Source organism: Grammomys surdaster, unplaced genomic scaffold, assembly GCF_004785775.1.
Source record: "Grammomys surdaster isolate TR1022 unplaced genomic scaffold, NIH_TR_1.0 224, whole genome shotgun sequence".
In the NCBI taxonomy this organism is placed as follows: Eukaryota; Metazoa; Chordata; class Mammalia; order Rodentia; family Muridae; genus Grammomys; species Grammomys surdaster.
In genome coordinates this window covers 2,199,225-2,219,468 of record NW_021604669.1, presented here as the reverse complement: position 1 = coordinate 2,219,468, position 20,244 = coordinate 2,199,225, and the positions used below count along the sequence as shown (strand labels likewise).

General features: G+C 46.9%; 1 protein-coding gene and 1 pseudogene across 2 annotated transcripts in view; one reads left to right on the top strand and one right to left on the bottom strand.

Annotated features, from left to right (window-relative positions):
• The window catches only part of Trappc9 (trafficking protein particle complex 9), a 461,796-nt gene that overhangs the window by 99,472 nt on the left and 342,080 nt on the right, over window positions 1–20,244 (bottom strand). For both annotated transcript variants that reach the window (XM_028773229.1, XM_028773230.1), the window contains 2 exons: window positions 9,206–9,359; window positions 178–268 (listed from right to left, as the gene is read on the bottom strand). In XM_028773229.1, coding sequence (XP_028629062.1) covers window positions 178–268; window positions 9,206–9,359 — 245 coding nt within the window. The remainder of the gene's footprint in view (window positions 1–177; window positions 269–9,205; window positions 9,360–20,244) is intronic.
• On the top strand, window positions 6,897–7,046 carry LOC114625934 (annotated as a pseudogene).

Here is a 20,244-nt window from a genome sequence, read left to right as displayed (position 1 = left end):
ACTCAGTTGCCATTCGAGAGGGGAGTATGGTGAGACCTACCTGAGTACTGAGCCGCCTGCCTGCAGAGGCAGCACACAGTGAGGTGAACTCCTTTCTTTCTCTGTAATTTCCCATGGTGGTCATTATTGTTCCCTCCTGCCCAACCACCCAGAAGTAAGAGGTGGCATGGTACTCACCCCACTGCAGAGGAGCCAGCTGCAGGTGTTCCAGGATGAGCTGGTTCAGGAGGCCCTCCACGCTCGCCTCACCAGTGCGCTTCAGAGATGGATAAGCCTCAGTCAAGGAAAACTTAGCTCCTGCTGAGTCCCAGGACTGGATGAAATAGAGAAAACTCTAGACAGACACACCCCCAGATGAGAACATTCTTAAGTAAGTAGATCATCCCTGTGCTCGAGTGGTAGTCTACCGAATGGTGAAAGTCAACTGAGAATGGGGAAAGTGGGGACACAGAAGCACAGCGGGCATCTCTTCCTTCATCTCTAAATCCTTTCAAGTGAGTGACTGTTCTCGAAGGAAGGAAGAGCTGCTGGGATAATCCTGTGCCAACAATGATTTTTGCAAGGGGAAATAAGGCAAAATTTTAGGTTATTTTTCCTTAATAAAACATGCAGACTACAGTTGTGTGTTCAGGATGAGTGTGTATTTCTGGACACGTACTGGGTTCACGCTAGTTTTGTGTTTGCTGTGTTATACACATTGATGTAATTACATATGTTATTGTGAACAGAATCTCTCAAGTGAGTTCATAATCGAGGAAGTCATAACGTCTCTCAGCAAGCATCCGTGGATGAAGAAATCATGGCTTGGAAGTGCAGACAGCAGGTAGACACAGAGAGCTGCTGTGAGGGCCCAGTGCAGTTCACAGCAGAGCTGCAAGCCTCTTGCCTCCCTTCTCCCACAAAACCAGAGCCACCAAATACAAGCAAAAGGCAAACGGGGAAACTGAGTCCTGACATTTGCCAATTCTGTTTGTAAACAGAAGGATACCCCACTTCCTACGTCCATCTAGCGAGTCCATTCTGTTTAACGAAAATGTCCCTTGTCCCAAGTGGGACAAGGAGGTCACAGTACAGGGAGGCACTGGGGACAGAGGTGTCAGGAAAGGGCTTGACACTGAACCCACCTGATGAAGATGAAAAGTAATAAACTGGCACTCAGCATGTGGCAACCTGAGGACTGTGGTGTGAGGACATCTTGTAAGCAGGGAATCGAAGGGGCAGAGGCAGGGGGCTGAGAAGGGGCTGGGCCAGTAAGGGAAAGGAGCTCATGCTCCTAGGTCTCAGGCCAGCACATCTCTGAAGGCAGGAGCCCCGCCAGGCATCTAGGGAAAGCAACACAGACCAGGGATGCCCAGAAATTGTGGATGAACCACAGTAAGGCTTTGCTCAGCATTGGCTAAGATGGTGCCAGACAGGCCTCCATGATGGCTAGGGAGCCTTGCCTACACCTGAGTCTATAACCAGTCGCTCTAGACTTCTCAAGCTCCCTAGTACCACAAGCACTGACTCTTCCTGTGCTGCACCTTGTGTCTTCCCTTGCTTCTCCCCATTTGGTTCCTTTATCTTCTCTTTGATCCCACCTCCTTTGGGAAATGCTTCTAAGCCATCTCTGTCTAGAAGGTTCTCCTGCGTCCTCTTTCAAGAGACACTACATATGGTAGTTTCACCACCAGTGTGTGAGGCCCCAGGGGGCCCACAACAGTGCCAAGCTCTCTCAGCTGCCCCATCAACAGTGTGACAAGAGAATGAAAGTGAGCAAGCAAGCACCACAGGTAAGCAGCACGGGACCATGCTTTACTCTGGGCAAATCCCAGAGACTCCTGAGATCAGTCCAGCTTTGAGTCTTTGAATTCTGCCACTGCCTCTCATGAATTCTGAATGACTGACAAAACAAACAAACAAATAAACAAATAAAATTAATGCCCTGAGTTGGCTCCATCATCTGTATAGCCAGAGGCCCAGTACACTTCCTGAGGAGGAGCTAGTCCAAGAACACACTAGTAAACATTCCTGTTGTCAGTAGGATCCTGCTTCCCTCCCCTCTGGAGAGTCCCTTCCCTGCCTTGCTTCAGCACGTGAGCCACTGCTTTGTGTCTCTACCTCTTGAAGGACCCCCATCTCCCAGCACTGCTTAGCAAAAGTTTCTTCCACACATAATTCTCCCATAAGGAGGTCCCTCTGCATGCTCTCTCCATCTCATTACCACCCAGAGCGGGTTTGCTGAAGTGCTATTATTATTATCTGTGAGCACTTAGCAATGCACTTTCAATCCTCTTGTTTGGTCCTGGGAGTGAGGATTCTCCTGTTAGTTCAACAAGGAGAGATAGGGCAGGCCGCTAGGGATTCCGAGTTAAGACTGCAACCCAAGTCTTGGAGGTCATAGGTATGCAAGAGAGATATGATCTTGCAAACAGAAAGCACTGGCCTCCAGCAATCCTAGTACTGGCCACTTGGTTGACCTCACTGAGCAAAAGCCAGGATGTAAACAAAAAAAGATGTATGCTGTGTTCCTGACTGGGCTGCTCACAGTGCCAAAAGGTAGAAATGTCCCGAGTGTCCACTCTCAGATGACTGAAGACAAAGAATGCAGTTCCTCTGCATAATCAAATGCCACTTGACCTTCAAAGAAAGGAAGCCTGACACATTACATGTCTGACCCTTTAAGACATCAAAGAGAAGCCAGACACAAAAGGACAAACAGGGTCCCTAGTAGAGTACAGACATACAAATACAGGTATACACATCAACAGGCAGAAGTAAAGCCTGGCTGCTGGGGATGGGGTTAAGGGACAGGGAGTTGAGGTTCTTGATCTGGTTTCAACTGGAGAACAACATGAGAAGCTCCCAAGATGCCTGGGGGAGGGGAGGGACGGCTGCAGCACTGAGCTGAAGGCTTCACCATGGTTAAGATGGTAAATTAACGATAAATAAAAACATGCTGACGGAAGGAAGGGACTCTGCAATTAAGGAAAGGAGCTAAGGAAGATGCAGGGCTGAAGCCAGGTGCAGAGACTGGGAACTTGCCCAGCGGAAGGGACATCTGAGCCAAGTCTCTGGAAGGAACCGGAGGGAAACTGGGAGAGGGAGGGGCCCAGAAGCAGAAGCATGAGCCCACAAAGCAACGGAAGAGAGAACTTTCCATCAGACAGTAGAAACTGAAGCTCCCCTTCTTGGGAGAGGCTCAGGGGACCACTTGGGAAGCTGTGCTGCTGGTCATTGCTGGCTCCGAAGACACCGAGGTCACTGCACACAACTCAGTGGCTCTGAGGGGGCACTGTTCTTCCGGGAGTAGCCCACTGCCGAGTCAATTTTCTCTAGCTACCCCAAGCTGCCCTAATCAACAGTTTGGCTGATAGTGTCACCACTATAGTGAGCCCCTTGTGCAGTCCCCAGCAGGCGTGTGGTTTTCCAGCCATACAAGCCAGAAGCATCCCTGTGACCACTCACCTCCAAATCAGGCATGGTGGTACACCCTTGTCCGTAATGTCAGCTCTTGGGAATCGGAGGCAGGAAGTTCAAGAATTCTTCCATGCCTGACTGGGCTATTCAGTGAGACCCTTGCTCAGAAAAACAAAATAAAACAAAACGAACCAACCAACCAACCAAAGAACAAAACGAAAAAGAGCTCTCCAGTTCCTTAGATCCTGACCAAATCCCTGCTGATGGGCTGTAGTTCACCCTAAACAAAGACAAGAGTTGATGGTGTGCACATAGGGCTGGCAGAAAGAGCATAGTGACAGCTTTTGGGTTGGGCTCATGGCTCATCAAGTCCTAGAGGAAGAAGTACTCAAAGACACTGCAATGGGGGCCCAGTGAGCATCAGTGGGAAAGGACACTGCTTAGAGCTACAATAAGGGTGTTACCCATTCCTTCTAACTAGGTGTATGAAGTGCTTATACTGGAAGAACCAGAAGCCAGAGAGTTCAGCAATTCATTTCTAGGCTGCTTACTGATGGCACAGTGGCCATGGTAAGCCATTCTGCTCCGTCAACTGAGCTGCTACCATGCACATCTACAGAAAGGAAAATGACTTGTTTGGGAGCACAGATGTATGCACTGGCCAAAGCCAAAGCTGAAAGGCAAAGGCATGTTTTATGCTCAGGCAAAGCACAGGTATGCGTCTCATGGTCTTGCCGTGTGTGTGTGTGTGTGTGTGTGTGTGTGTGTGTGTGTGTGTGTGTGTTTACAAAGGTAAAACTGCTATGTTAGCAAATAAGGCTGGTGAGTGCTCATTTCTGAGAGCAGTCCTGAAAGTTTACATAGGGAAGAAGACTAAGGAGGGTCCTTGTGGGAGGAGGGGAAGGGACAAGGCATATGGTAAACCAACTACTTTCTGGAAGTCTCTAACCATGTGTGTCTATTTAAACCAAGGTAGCAGTTATGTTAGTGGGCTGCATTAAGAATGAAAGCTGGTGTGTGGACAAACCTTGGTCTCACAGTGTCCTATTCCAGTTTGAAAGGAGGGGACCTCGACTGTGAAACTTTCAAACATTTGTGGGTTGTTTTTATTTTATGCTCACTTTTGTGTTTGTTTCTTTCTGCTTCCCTTCGTGACTCATCCCAAGGTTTGTATTCAATTACAGGAGATTGAAACTTCATAAGGTGGAACATTTCTTACTTATTAAAAACTTGTACCAGAGTCTTGAGGTGGGCAGCAGCAGTGTCCCTTGCACACAAGCAGAGCCCATTCTCCTGATAAACTAGGATGGGAGGAGAGGAGCAAGAGAGACCGTGCCACTAGCCTTCAGAAGCTACTCTTCCTACTAAATTCTGAATTCATTTACTTTCAGATGTGACCCACAAAGGATATAGATGAGCTAATGAGGCTTGCCCCCCTGCATGCGTAGCCTCTCCCTTGCAGCCCAAAAGCTGTCTGGTGCCTGGCAGTGGTGGCGCATGCCTTTAATCCCAGCACTTGGGAGGCAGAGGCAGGCGGATTTCTGAGTTCCAGGACAGCCTGGGCTATAAAGAGAAACCCTGTCTCGAAAAACAAAAAAAACAAAACAAACAAACAAACAAACAAAAGCTGTCTGGTACCTGAGCCTGAATCTGCCAGTGGCCAAGCTGTCAGCCAAGATACCTGCCTATGATGCAACACTGTAGTACAGACAGTAGAAGCTAATTCTTAATATGCACATCTTGGCATTTGGGGTGAAGGATAAATTACGATGGTGACAGAAATTGCCATTGCTCTTGTAGAGAAATTTACAAAATGCCTCCTATGGGAGGGACTCAAAGGTAAGCCTTTATCAAGCATATTCTCTGACACTATTTTCAAATTCAGACATCAGAACATGCTAGCTATAGACAGGAGCTATTATTTCATTGCTTTTCATATGTGTATATAGTATGTTGATCTGGTATTTTTCTTTTGTTTTGTGCTCCTTTTTATTTAAGAAACGAACTTAGTCTCTGTAGCCAAGGCTGATCTTACAGTCATGCAATCCTCCTGCTTCAGCCTTCCAAGTGCTGGGAATACAATGGAAGTCCCTATGTATTTCCATTTCATACATTTAAAACAACAGTGCTCCCCCCACAAAAAAAAATAAAAATAAAAATAATTTAAAAAACCAAAACCTCAGGCCTGTAGAGGAAACAGAAATACTTTTGGTGTAAGCAGGATAACCCTGAAGCCTCCAATCTTCACACTGTTTTACACACTCCTAGACACGTCATGTGAATGCTTCACTGTAAACCTAGAACCCAGGTATCAAAGCCTCTGCTCTACTGTAAGGACACTACTGCCCGCAGGCTGGGTACTGCAAACAGCTGAGACAGCATCCTGGCTAGGGAAAAGCCTAGCGGAGAGCTCTCCGTGGTGCTGAAGTATGTCTGATTTGCTGTCACAGGCAATCCCCCATGCCTACTTAGAGAGGCTTTCTCCAAACCCTGGGGTGTAAAGACTTCCCTTTAAACCTTCCAGAACAAGAGTGTGTTTTATGAGCCAGGTGGCCCTCTCCAGCAACACACAGCCATTCACAGACTATGGCAGGTTCAAATGGATTTTATATTGTATAAGGTGGTTATAGTCACTATGTTGGGACAGCCAGAGGAGGAAGGGTTGGGTTTTCTTGGAGTGTGGTAGACTTAGAAGTTGTTTCAGATCCCATACCTCTAGGAGATGTGTGTAGTCCTCACCAGGAAAATGAGGTGGAAAGTGATTCAGGCAGCGGGGAGTAAGAGCGAGGGCAGGAAGCAACACATTATTTGGACAGCACATATACGTACGTATCATCCTTCCCTTGCTCCTAGACACCATGACTCAGAGCATGTGCCCTATCTCATGTACCAGCTCTGGGGTGAAGAGTCACAGGTGCAAGGATGCAGACCAGCCCTACTAGAACTCAAGAAAACTAGCAAATCATCATAGAGGGAAAGTATACTAATGGAGAGGCTCCTGTAAATGATAAGCAAGCCTCTGGCTTGACTTTCTAATTTTCAGCACTCAATTCTAAAACTTGATTCCATTTTTCTCATCTTGCTAAGTGCCCTGCCATCTTGCCCAACTGGACAGAAAACACCCACAGTGATCATGCTGTCCAAGGAGAGGTCCAGAGAGGTCTGTAACTGATTCACTACAGCAAGTCCTGTTTGGTTAGGAATATTCTAAAGCTCTACAAAGAAGAGATGGTAAAATAAATGGAGGACAGGCAGGTGTTCATGCTTGCCCAAGGAATGTAGCCAGCTCCACAGTTGCTCTGAGCAGTGTGGCTAGTGTAGTACAAAGGGAAGGCCTGGACATGACTCCTGGATGGAGCTGAAAGCATAGTGCTGAAGGCAGCCCAAGTCCCAACTGGCCATGGCTGGGAGACCTTTGAGCAGCTGAAACTGCTCATGGGCCTTGTTTTTCTCATTAGTCGCCCAAGGTAGAAAACTACATCAGAGAGCTATTGCAAAAATCAGCTAGGGCTTCTGGCTATGATCAAGTGCAGTATTTGTTCTTATCACTTTAATATCTGGCATGTCTTCTATCTGAGAATTGAATGGATTTTTGGAGTTACATGCTAACTTGGTATCACAGTACTTGTAGGAGTAGCATAGCCCTTTATTAGGGAGGGGCGCCAAATAAACAATCTATGTAAATAAACCTGACCAAAAACTGGCATCTAGTGAGTGCTAAGGATACACAGACTGTGTGCGTGTTCAACACACATGCAGTCCTTTTCAAGTAATTCTAAGACACATACAGACATATTAAGGTTGGGAGGGGGGCACACAATCCAATCTGGGTTCATGCCACCTCACTCCTCTACAGGTCAGACAGCAGAAGTGATCTAACTAAATATGCAGCCAGGCTTCTCTCCAGCTGCCAAGCCTCTGGGCTGGGCTGAGCTGGGCTGGGCTGGCAAGATGAAAGACCCCTGAACCAAGTTATTACAAACAGCTCCGAGAACTGAACTCCCTGGAGACAGATACCAAATGATTCCCTGCATTTCACTTATGATGATCAAGGAATCAACTACACTGATGACAGGAGCGGTTTGTATTAGAATTCATTTAGACAAAACTATTGCTCCAAGCCTGACTATTAGAAGGAAAAAAAAAAAACCACACACACAGCATACTGGGTCTTAAAAGTCTTGTTTAAAGAGGTTTAGTTTTTGTTGTTGTTTTGTTTTCAGATGGGGACACAGAGGTGCATTAAGCAGCATCCTGGAGAAGCCTATTAGAGAGACTGAAGAAGAACCTGAGACACTCAGCAGAGCAGCCTCATCCCCACCTCAGTGTCGAGTGAGGCCAGGCCAGGTACTTCTCCCTGTGGGAAGCAGCAACCCCAAAGGGTAGAATAAGATCCAGCATGGCCTTTGACGGGTTTGTCCTGCCTGAGATTAATCAAGTCTAGGGCTCTGTGCCTAAAAGCCCTGAAGGGGTATGAACCAAGTAAACCTGGTGACCCTGTCAGGTTGCAGACGGTGTCTAGTATTTGCCAGAATAGCACAGATACTCTCGGTGGCATGCAGGTGAAGGGCTGGCTACCCTCAGCCACCCTGCTCAGCAGGGAATTCTCTAAGAAGAGAGACCCCACACATGATGGGAGACTTTCAACAAATGCAAAGCAGTGGGGACAAGGGATGATGGCCTGTGTCCTGTGTGCTCCGGGCTTGTCCCCTGCCTCCTTCAGCCATAGATGGTCTGTGTAGATGAGCTCTGAAGGAGGTTGGTTTCAGTCCAGACTAACCTTGCTGCTATAAATCACTTCATTTGACCATCATGGTACCCAGAGTGGGGCAACTAAGCAGCAGCGTTTCTGCAGGCTGCATCATAGTTTCATAGTTTCTATACCTGTGTGCTGGGATCACAGTCTATACTGGGTCTGAGAGTGTTCCTCCCACTGTCCCTAGGACTTAGCACAATCTCTGGTACATGCAAAGCATGATAATTAAGTTTTCTGGAATGTTCTAGACTAGATGCACAGTCTGACCATAACGACAGCCACAGAGTCTACACATGAAGGAGATGATGGGAAGATATCTACATTAGAATTTTCTTTTCCTGACCATCTGAATAAGCTACACTCTCCTACTATGTTACTTTGGGGTCATTTCTCACCTCTGGCCCTTTGATAAACTTCCACCCACTGCTAACAATGCCCTCAAATGTCTGACAAACTGTGTGGGTACTCTGCAGAGACTACCAAGACAACTGACACACAGATGCACTTGGGGTTCTTCCACGCACTCAACTGACCTCTGACCACATGCCACGTGGGCACAAGCATTTAATGCCACTGTCTCTCTCCACAGCTGAGTCCACAGAAATGTCTCTCACCCCTTCTACAGAGTTTCTTTACATCTTGCTAGGCTGTACAACTCCATGTTGGCGCCCAGACAACTGCATCCGCATTGACCACTGTCAGTCAGAGGATGGTTCAAGTACTGCACTGATAAGCAGCCTTTAGGACCTGTCACTAGTATGAATACCAGCCCTCAAAAAGAAACATGAGATCCAAAGTCAGGAATACCACTGGCCCCAAAAAGACCTTTACCCACTCAGGATCAATACTTCATTAAGTAGGACCTCTGAAGTGTGAAGAGGCTCAGAAAATGCCAGCTCTATGGTCCATATCCTGCCATGCCATTTGGAGCTGTCTGTAGTTGAAGCTCAGTACTTATTAAGCCCCTTTTGGTTCCCCATGGGTGGGCAGAAGCCCTAGTCAGGATCAGGGTGTGCCCTGGGCCTATGGGGAGGCCACTGAAAAGGATAGGATTCTCCAGCGGATGTCCAGCTTGCTGCTGATCTCCAGGCCTCGTGCCTCCTGCCGCTCTTCTTCCAGCTGCTTCAGATTTGCAAAATGTCCCTTCTCTCCTGGGGACTCTGGGACACTTTCAAAGTTGAACTTGTCCACTTGAATAGCCATTCTGAGAGAAGAGAGAAAACAGTGGAGAATTAATCAGTAGGGCAATTTCTTCCCGGAGCTGTTGGAGAGTCAGCACATGCCAGCGTGAGACAGTCTGATGAACCATTATCGCTAGTAATTCCTAACAGATTCATTCCCAGAAAATGAAATAATGACTCCCAAGGTGGCCCTGACTGCAGAGCTGGCTCAACACACAGTTCCGAAGGAGCTACATCTGGAGATTTAGACTTCTGAGAAGTCTTGTATCCCCCTCCCCCCAGGTGAAGGTTTCCATTTCACAGTGGGGTGTGGCATATTAGGCGAAACATGCTGCTCATAAGGTTCTGAGTCATGACTGGAGCTCCTTTCTGAACATCCATAGAACAGACTGTCATTATTGGACCCTAGGGATCTGCACCCTAAGCTCTGCCTGTTGTGACTCTGCAGTGCTGCCAAACAGGCTCAGGAGCTGACCATTATACCCTGCCCACAGCTGCCACAGTTTCCGCCTTCCACTGTACCTCCCCAGCCATAGACATGGGGGACCCTCCCCTTAGCTCTCTGATCAAAGCCACCTGGATCAACACACTACTCCCATTGCTTACTGGTCCCATTGACCTTCTAAGAATTTCTAAGATGGAGGGAACTCTCTGCCTTAGTGTTTAGCTCTAGAATGTTCTAAGCCACGGCATGGCTGAGCCCTTCTCACCCCTGAAGCAGGAGCTGGAAAGCCCCCCCCCCCCAGCTCATCCCAGCCACAGCAGACTATTCTCTGTTCTCTCCTGCAGCATTCCATTTATTTCTGGTAGGGCATGTATCATGAGCTTAAAGGTTTATCCCTGAGTTAGTTAATCTAATCGTATCTCAATTCTACTAGAATTTAGCTCCACAGGAACAGAGATGCACTTGGTCTTGGTGATCAGGCTCCCCAGGTATGGAATAACATCCAGGATACAGCAGTGACTCAATAAATAATCAGCTGGATAGAAGAAAGAGCAGATTAAAAGTCTCTCCTGGCACTGAAAGCAAACATTCTTTCTTCCTGATCCTCTGGCTGATCCTCTGACCTGTAGCCTGTCCCTACCATATGCTCTGAAGGCCCAGCCAGATATAGTGTTCCCTGAGAAGTCTTTGCCTGTCTCTTGGTCTCCAGCCTGCAGTGGGAATTGTACTGGCCCTTCACTATCAGTACAGGGGTCCAGAATACTCCCTTAGACACTGGTAAGCACTTGTCAAATATATACACACATCTACTGCACAGTAAAGGGAAAACATACTCATGATGCTCCCACAAAGCTCCCTGGGAAGCGTGAGGACAGGAAGTGAGGGGCATCTCTGTCTAGAGGAGCACAAGCCCTCCCCTCATATTCCCACATGCCTGAAAACCAAGGAAGCAGCCTTCCTATTGGGATGAGGCCACTGGCTTGTAGGACAACAGGGTCCCTGATGATCAAAGAGCAGAGCAACATTCGTGGCCTTGTTCCCTAGTCTCTCAGGCAGTGCAGCAGAGAGAGGAAAAAACACACAAGGGTAAAGAGTTAACTATATGAAGGGATACCACAGATCCTGGGTTGTTTCTCATGGATGGAGAGTTATGTGGAGGGGAAGAGGGACCTGGGGGGTGGGGTGTCACACAGTCTGGACTCCAGCTCATTTGGGTCACCAGAGGAAGCCACACAATTGTCTTTGCATCCCACACACAGGATCTGGGAGCATTCGCTTGGCTTACTCTGTGTAATTGGTGCTCAAAACTATTATAGCTGTTATTTTTTAGGGTAAGGAGATGGTTTTGAAATGGACTGTGATGGCGGCCGCAAAGTTCTCTGAATGTGTCTGTGTACTTCAAGTAGATGGAAAGTATGCTGTATCAACAGAGCTTTTACAAAAGATTATGCCTATTACAGAAACTTATGCTGAAGATCAAAATGGGCTATCTAAAGATGTTTTGTATGGTATGAAATGCCACAGAAATGCTAGTGGGCCTGTGTATTACTGTCTCTCAGTGTTCTAGGCTGTCACAAGCATCATTACACTGAAGTTCATGTCCAGTGTCTTGCCCACTGCAATCTCCCTTCTCTCGGGCAATGCTGTTTTCGTCTAATTGACACTAGCAGAACCCAACAACACAAAGCAGATACTGGACAATGACACCTCAAGGACCAGCTGGCCACATAGTTACAACTGTTGGGAACCCCAGGCCTGCATGGTATATGTTGTCCCCACCAGCACCAGAAACCCTCTCCGCATCTCCCAGATCTGCTGTTTCTAAACAGAGGTTTGTAGCTTTCTCCAGTCTGCTAAAGGGTTCTCCAGACATTGCTACTGAGATTAAAACATATACAGGACTCTTGGCAGGTTTCCTGTTATTCCCAGAAAGTCTGAAAATGCCTGGGTCTACTTGAACTTCACTGTGCAATTGGGTAGGTCACTCACTGGTCCCTGAGCTTTGTCCTGGTCAATACAAGCTTCCTGCAGAGTCATTTCACCTAAGTGAGGCCAGGCCAGGGCATATGCAGCTCAACAGAGGTGTCCCTCCAACCTTCTGTTGCACTATGGAAAATGAGCTGTTTGGAAGGCTCTCTGCCTTATATGGCTAAGGGAGCCTAAGGGCTGCTTAGCCTTCTCACTGAGCCTGGGTAGAGAGTGTTCTTCTCACTAGGCTGGAGGAAAAACACCATCCAAAGGAGGCCAGAGGACCACGATGTGCATGGCAGGATCCAGGTAAGTTCCTTCTTCTTCCCCCCATTCCAGGTGACACCAGACATTGTCTAGACACTAAACCTAACATGACATCTATTTTCATGGCAAGAAGGCAACCTTCTTTTGAGCCTCATGCTGATGCAAAGATTAAAGAAAGTAGCTGGAATCCATTTAGTTCACATAAGGCAGGCAGGGCCAGGACACACCGGGCACATCATCCTCTCATTTGAAATACAGGAGGCTGAAGATCTAGAGAGAAAAGACCTAGAGGCCTTCGGGTAGCTTATTCTCTGGCATGGCAATGAAGAAAGAAGGCAAGCATGCTTCATGGAAGGGTCTGAGTTCTGGCTTTAAGAAAGACAGCTGCCCCCACACCTTTCGCCCTTCGTATCTGAGAAGGAAGGAGATTACATTCCCCCTGAGAAGCTGAAGCTCTTGGCTCTGCAACGGGGAGAAGATCCAGGAAACTTGGAAAAGGAAGAGGAGGACGAGGAGGATGAAGAAGGTGACGGTGATGTGGCAGCGGAAAATGAGGAGGAAGATACGGAAGCTGAATCGGAGGAGGAGGAGGCGGAGGAGGTGCACCTGTCGGCCTTGGAGCAGCAAAGGCTGGAAGGAAAGGTAGGGAAGCGCTAGACAGAGGCATGCCTGGGAAGCAGCCTGGTTAGCCCAGAAGACCACGTTCTCATGCAGATGCATTGTTCCCAGAAACCCCAGGTTATGGCCGGCACTGTGAAGCTGGAAGACAAACAGCGGCTGGCCCAGGAGGAAGAAAGTGAGGCCAAGCGCCTGGCCATCATGATGATGAAAAAGCGAGAGAAGTACCTTTACCAAAAGATCATGTTTGGCAAGCGGCGGAAAATCCGAGAGGCCAACAAGCTCGCGGAGAAGAGGAAAGCCCATGACGACGCTGTGAGGTCTGAGAAAAAGGCCAAGCGGACAAGGCCTGTGTGAGCTCCAGTTGTCCCTCACTGAGACTTGGACTTGGCAGAAGCAAGCCAGTGAAGCAGACATCCACTCCAGCCAGCACTCGCATACTGGTGGTTGTGTGTGGCCAGCCCTGGCCCCCCCGTGAGGTTCATGCCAGTGTCTGAGCAAAGAGTTCTTAATCCAGGAGTCCCTCTGACATCCTCATTTTCCGTGGCTTTCCACAGCCTCCTAATAGCTGTGCCCATCCTATGCTTAGGATGCTATCATGGAGTAAGAGTGGGGAGCTTTTGTTATTAAATGGTTGGATCTTTGCAGCCAAAAAAAAAAAAAAAAAAGAAAGACGTGTGTTTCCCTCATCATGCAAATCAGAAGCCAAAGAAGCCAGTTGGTGGGATGTCTCAGCAGACAAAGGCACTTGCCACCAAGCCTGATCATTTGAGTTCAGTCTTTGGGACTGCCCAGCAGAAGGGCAGAACAAACTCCTGCAACCTGTCCCAAGATGCCACATGCATGCACGTTTCGGTATCTGTGTGTCCACATAAACAAATGTACACATATGTATGTGCACATGTAAAACCTACACAAATGCACAGACTTATGCATGCAAAGTAAATAAGTAAATGTAAAAAAAAAATAGGCCAGGGGACCAATGGGATCAAAATCTCAAGTGTCCCCCCTCTCCCACCAGAAGAGCTATAGATGTTACCATATCCTGGGGTCCCACCATGTACCAACCCAGAAGGTAAATGAAAACAGAACAAATATGGAAGAACTACAAGGACTCCCATTGTCTACCTTCTGTGGAAATGAAAAAAATCCTTAGTGTGAACATCCCCTATGAGTGGTGCTGAACCTACCAAACTTGACCTTGCCAAGCTACATCACTGCTCTTATACAGGTATCTTTCGGTATTAGGATGAAAATTTAAGTATTTATTGCATGCTACCATTTAAGTACAGCTCTTAACAGATTGGCAGAAGAGAAGCAAGGCACAGAATAGGCCTGGACAAGAAAACAGCTACCAGATACTCACTGCCTATGTACATGTGCCCCCATCTCATCCCATCCCCAACATGATGGGGCACCACAGCCCTTTCATTCTCAAAGCTACCCCACCATCATGGATTATATCCAATGGAAGAGAAAAGTAGGCCTAAGTTGTGTGTGGTTACAGGAACAGTAGTATATGAGGGATCATGAGAGCTCTGAAGAGGCAGGCATGCTCCTACGTTCAGTAGGGCAAAGCCTCCCTGTGATACTAGGCTGTGTGCCTACAGCATCACAGGGGCCTAGCCAAGGTCTACTTGGTCCCTAGCATTGAGTCCAGATGTGTTCAGGGCATTATGAGTTACCTCTACCATGAAGGTTGTGGGTCAGAGAATTATCCTGATTGCTATGAGTCTAAAATGACACACACATGTATATCAAAATGGAGATGAGCAGGCTTCATTGAGACTGTGTTTTTTCATTATTGTTATTGCTTAGCAGAACAACTTTTAGAAGATCTGGCTATACCCTGATACTCCAGCACATGCTCTCACTGGTATCTTCCCCAAGAAATCTAAACACTGGCCTAAGCTTGCTTCTCTCCAGAACCTCTTCCTTTCCACCTGCCCATGCCTCGCCCCCCACAGCCAGCTGGAAGCCTGATCACTGGACAGCTCAAAGCCTGATCAGGTGGCAGCTGTGTGCACCTGCCTCTGCTGCATCTCACCTTTGTGGGCCTGTTCCCATCCACCTCGCTCTTCCCCACACCTGGCACAGGCCTCAGCTCCCTTGTCTGTGGTCCCCATGATCATCAAGGGAACTCTGAGCCCTGGCATCCCCTTTGCCATCATTCTTTACACAGCAGCTACTAACTGTTCTTCAGCAGGACTTTGGTATCATACGTGATCTGCTGGCCTGGGCTAGGCTCAAGGGGTGATGGAGTGAGAGAAGTGGGCACATACTCCAAAGGCCTGGATGCAGAGAGGTAGGGAGTGGGGCAGAGCCTGGGCAAAGATCAATCTGGAGTACTTGCCGAGGCCCATGTTCAACCAAAATATCCCAAGCCTTGAGATTCTCGGAGGGCTCCACAAATTGGAAAGTGCCTAATTAGCATGTGTATAAGATAGCATCCTCATTACCATCAACAAATAGCATAAATACCAAATATATTTATAGGATATGGCTATGTAGGAAGGCAATACGGATTTAGAAAATCAAATTTTAAATACATTTCCAGAAAGTCAAATTTTATTTTGAGAGGCATGGTGCAAGGGAAGAATTAGAATGAATAGGCACACTGAGAGGGGACGCCATTACTGAAGAGATACATATGCTCTTCCTATGACCGAGCACAGTTAGCTCTTTTGGTACATTCACCACTCATCCCAGAAGAACTTGGGGCAGCCCATTAGACAGAACACTAAACACTCAACACTCTTACTCAGCTCTCTGGGCAGCAGGAGCTGCCATACCCCTCTTTACTGTGAAGAAAACTAGGGCTCCAAGGATCATGTAGCTATTGAGAAACATGGTGGGTAGATGGAGGAAGCTTCCTGCAGTGACAGCTGTATACCAAGATCACATGAGTAGGAGAGAAAGGGTTGGAACTGGAGGACAGTAGTCCCAGCACAAACTGAATGGAGTCCTGAGCTGGACAGTGGTGTGCAGCAAGGAACAACGGCAGGCAGGAGTCCACACTGAAGCCTCTCAGCATTAGAAGTGAGTACCACATCACGTCTATAGCTGTGGCTGCAGAAGACACTAAATAGGAATGGATCCTCCTCTTGGACTTTGTAGGAATGGGCTAGCTCTGGGGCAAACTTATAATAGAAATAGGAATAGGTGAGTGTCTGTGGCCTTGATTTGAGAAAGACTGACCTCAAGGTATGGATGGAGAGAAGTGGAGTCCTATGCTCAGGCTTTGACTTTTACTCCCAAGGGGCCTAAGTTGATGCTGATGATGATAAAGGTAAGACACTCTAGGGAAGCCCTTGAGAGCACTGGGGTCACAATGACATTTGGCCCGTTCTCCTTAGTCTAGACTCCAAAGCTCCTGTCTGTGTACTCTGGACCTGCACAGCAACTCCTGCCACTTGCACCGAGGTCCTGCCTGTTGGCATCCTCACGTCGGCATCACACCCCAAACCCTGTTCCTAGTTATGTGGTGCTTCAGCTCCACCTTCACTGGCTTAGCTTGTGTATAAGACAGCATCTGAAGACTTTCTTCCCCTGGGCTTCCATTTGCCTCTCTTATAAAGCACATGGGAAAGAACAGTGTTGTGTGAGTAATGGCACAATTTAGTCACCTGACACAACTGTCCCAGACCACTGGTGCTGAAGCACGTCCACTGAGCACCTTCTATTTGACTGGCCTTGTTCTTCCCAGCCAAACATGGCTACTACTGCACTTCAACAGAAGCATACCTTCCTGCCTAGAAAAGTCAGGACCTGAGCTGGAGTCCATATTGGCACTATGGTGTATACATGGGGAAAGGGGGTTGGGAAAGGTTCTGTGTGTAAATCTGTACAGACCTCAGGCTACAATCTGAGAAGGTAGACTTAACTCCACATAGGTGCTGACAAGAGAACTGGATCATGCAGGTGATTCTGGACTTTCCTCTGAGTTACACAGTATGGATGGGCTGCAAATATAGGCCAGGAGAAATATACAGAGATCTAGGCCCCATATACCAACACCATGGCAGAGCCCAGAACAGGAAGAGTCCATGGCAGAACATGAACAGTAGCAGACAGTGCATCAGTGAAGTACAGATGTGGAGGCAGAAAACAAGAGAAGTAGGACCTCAGCAAAACTTCAGACATCTATTTTCAAAAGCAAGTTGGGGACAAAGACGCCTATATCTGACTATATAAAGACGGCTTAAATTCAGTGAGTACTGAAGCCAGTTTAAAAGAAGATAGGAGAGATTCTTTTTTAAGCAGATGTTTCATGAAAGAACATAAAGTGATGGCCAGTAAGGACAAGAGAAGATGCTGGGGTTCAGCCATTCATCAAAATTGTACATTTTACAAGTTCCAATCATGGTTCTTGTGGGGACCATTGTCTGCCCATATGATATAACTTCCATATGTATGAATGTATGTATGTATGTATGTATGTATATATATATATATATATATATATATATATATATGTGTGTGTGTGTGTGTAATCATACATGTATGCATGTATGTCCATGGGTATGTTATGTATGTATGCATGTATGTACATGTATATGTTATACATATATGTATATATATATACTTACTTATGCTATACATAATTTTAGGAAAATATAAAATAATATAATTTCTTGAGGCTTTATCAACCAGCCTTGGTGTTATCTGTCCCTTGTCACTCCTCCCTCTGTACTGATTTTCCTACTCTCTCCCCACTTGGGAGTCCACTCCCCACTATTCCATTTCCCATTTCATATTGCTTCTATCCTGTTAGTCCCCTATCAAGGTTTGCCCCCATCATGGTCTCTATATACTTTCCTGGTTTCTGTGGATACTCCATGTTGTACAGTCATACCAGACGATTTGAAGCTGGGAGCCACTTGTCTTCCTGAGTCTGGGTTACTTCACTCAATATAATTTTTCTAGTACTATCCATTTGCCTACAAACTTTGCAATTTCATTTTTTATAGAAAATGTGTGTGCATACACATATAAATGTATGTATATATTTATGTATATATGTATGTATATGATTCTCTTAAAGCTCTGCTAACTATTAACAGTCTTTTTGATGTGTCTGTCACACATCCAAAAGTTTTGCACCACAGGACACAGAGGAGGGAACACACAGTGCTCAACACATCACCCTGAAACATAAATTATGATATTCTATTTAAAAGAAGGGTCTTTTCAGTAGCAGGAGAACACAGCCATTCTCAGGAACGCTACTGGTCTCAGATTTCGGGGTAGCAAAACTTAATCTTTCCTGGGCCCCAGGCAGCCAGGCTCTCTCCTGACAAGAGTCCTCAGGCTCCACTACCTTTAGAACAATTACAGTGTGCCTTGCCTGAAGCTAAGCTTCTGTACAGGCCCTCCAGTTCTAGGGACCTTGCTACAAGCATCCATCATGGAGGGCTGTAAGGATACTGCTGAATACTATTGTCAATCAAGGCTGTACAGTCCCCCAGGGTGCTCAAGGAAAGCCATGGCTGAGCAGGCAGAGCAAAGCAGAACTCCCAGAATTTGCCTACCTTCCTACACGGCCCATTCAGCAGTCTCCTCTGGAGTCTAAAAGCATAGTCTATTCATCTGTAAGAAGGTGTAGCCATCCCCCTATGGCTCAGGGTCCCTCTAGTTCTGTGGCACACTGAACAACATACAAAGCTACCAAGTGAAAGTCTGATGCTGGCACATGCCAACGGTTCTCAGCATCATGAGTGCTGGCCAGCACTCACAGCTATCAGTCCTGGGATCTCTCTGATATCTCAGAGGGATCGATGAGGAGGTGATAATTGGGAAGAGCTGTTTGAGCCTTGTGCACACATGTTCCTCTCCATTTTGACAGCAGCAAAGGGATGGACTGTGTAGCAGTGGGGCTGGACCTGCAGCCAACCTGTAGTTGACATGAACTGTGTGCAAAAAGCAAGCAAAGCTAAACATATAGGAAGTTACTCTGCAGACTGCGGTGTAGGTAGAATAGCTCAGGATTACAAGACAAGGGAGTTAATGACTAGATCAAAGGCTTGGAAATGAACTTCTGCTTTGCATTCAGTATGACACATAGAAAGCAGCCTTCAAGGGAGCTGGCTGTGCCTCTCACATTCTCTTTTCTCTAGCCAAGACATTAAAAAGACAAAAGGTGCCGGTGGTGGATTAATATGCAAAGGTAATCTTGATCCTACAAATACAAAGCACCAGAAGTCCTCACTCTTGCCCTGCTACCTGCAAGGCTGCCCAACAGGCATCAAAAGGAGCTTCCAGGTCATTCCTACTTTATAAGTTGGGAACTCATTCAACATTGCCAGGCTGTTTTCCAATATAATGAGAAAATTAATAAGAAAGTACTTCTGTGTATCACGTGCCAACTTCACTGGTCTTGAATTTGCCTCTAAACCCCACAACCACCTTAGGAGATAGCATTGACACTCCAATTCTACACAGGAGAAAGTGGGGAGGATACTGGCAAAGTTCAGGCAGAGTTTGACCAATGGGTTCTCTATGTACCCTAGAATGGATGGTGTTCCTTCCACAAGGCCTGCACACATGAGACAGCTGCCTACTGGGTACATTATATTATAGCCACATGGAATCGTGCAGGCCACCTAGCCAAGTTCCCTCTTTGAACAACTTAAACAAATGCACACTCCAAAGTTGGCCAAAGCTCAGGTCTGAGCCCAGGGTCTCTTGGTCTAGAAAGTGTACTTTCTTTTGGTACTTCACAGGGACTCCAGACTAAGACAGGCCAGACCACAACACTGTGTCCATATGGTTGCAGCAGACCCAGGCAAAGAAAAGAACATGGCTACTGGTCATTTTTCAGCCCATCATGATAAGACTGAGACACTGCCTCATATCCTATCTTATCATAGCATCATTAAGCACTACAAGTTCTGAGCTGCAGAAGGGGGAGAGAAATATGCCTGCCTTGGTGAGGGATTAAACCCATATCGCCCTGAAAATATATGACTCTGATGGATTACATTCTGGCAGTTCACAATGGGCTGTCAGAGGAACCACGGTGAAAATAAAGAATAAAAATCGTCCAGAGTTGTTTCACCATGATCCAAATTAGAAAATGCTACTCAAGATGATTTATGCAGAAGGTTTTCCCTTCTTCACAGAGAATCTGTCAAGCGATACAGCAGCACTGGAGAGCAACAACACAATTCAAACAGATGGAAAAGGCCAAAGAGCACAGAAGCATGGCGAGGTCCGTGAGGCTTCCAAATCAGACCTTGGAAGGCCTTCTCATGGAGAATGCAGCTCTGAAGACCCCTGGGGTGGCCCAAGAGTCATGGGACTGTGATATGGAGGACATTTCACACCATCACACCTCACTCAACATAGCTACCATGGGACAGGATGTCCCAACTACATGGCTTTGTCCAAGCAGAAGGGCATCTGCTATGTTGGATGGTGTTGGACCATTGTATGTTTGTACCATGTCACAGGGACAAAGTGAGGCTACCCAGACTGATTCTTGGGATGGAAGGCATGTAAGAAAAGTTCCCAAGCCTTCATCAATGTGCAATGACATCAATTTCTGCTCTATTTCACTGACATTTAGGGACAGCCCGTTACCTAGATTAAACTAATATGAACTATGAGGT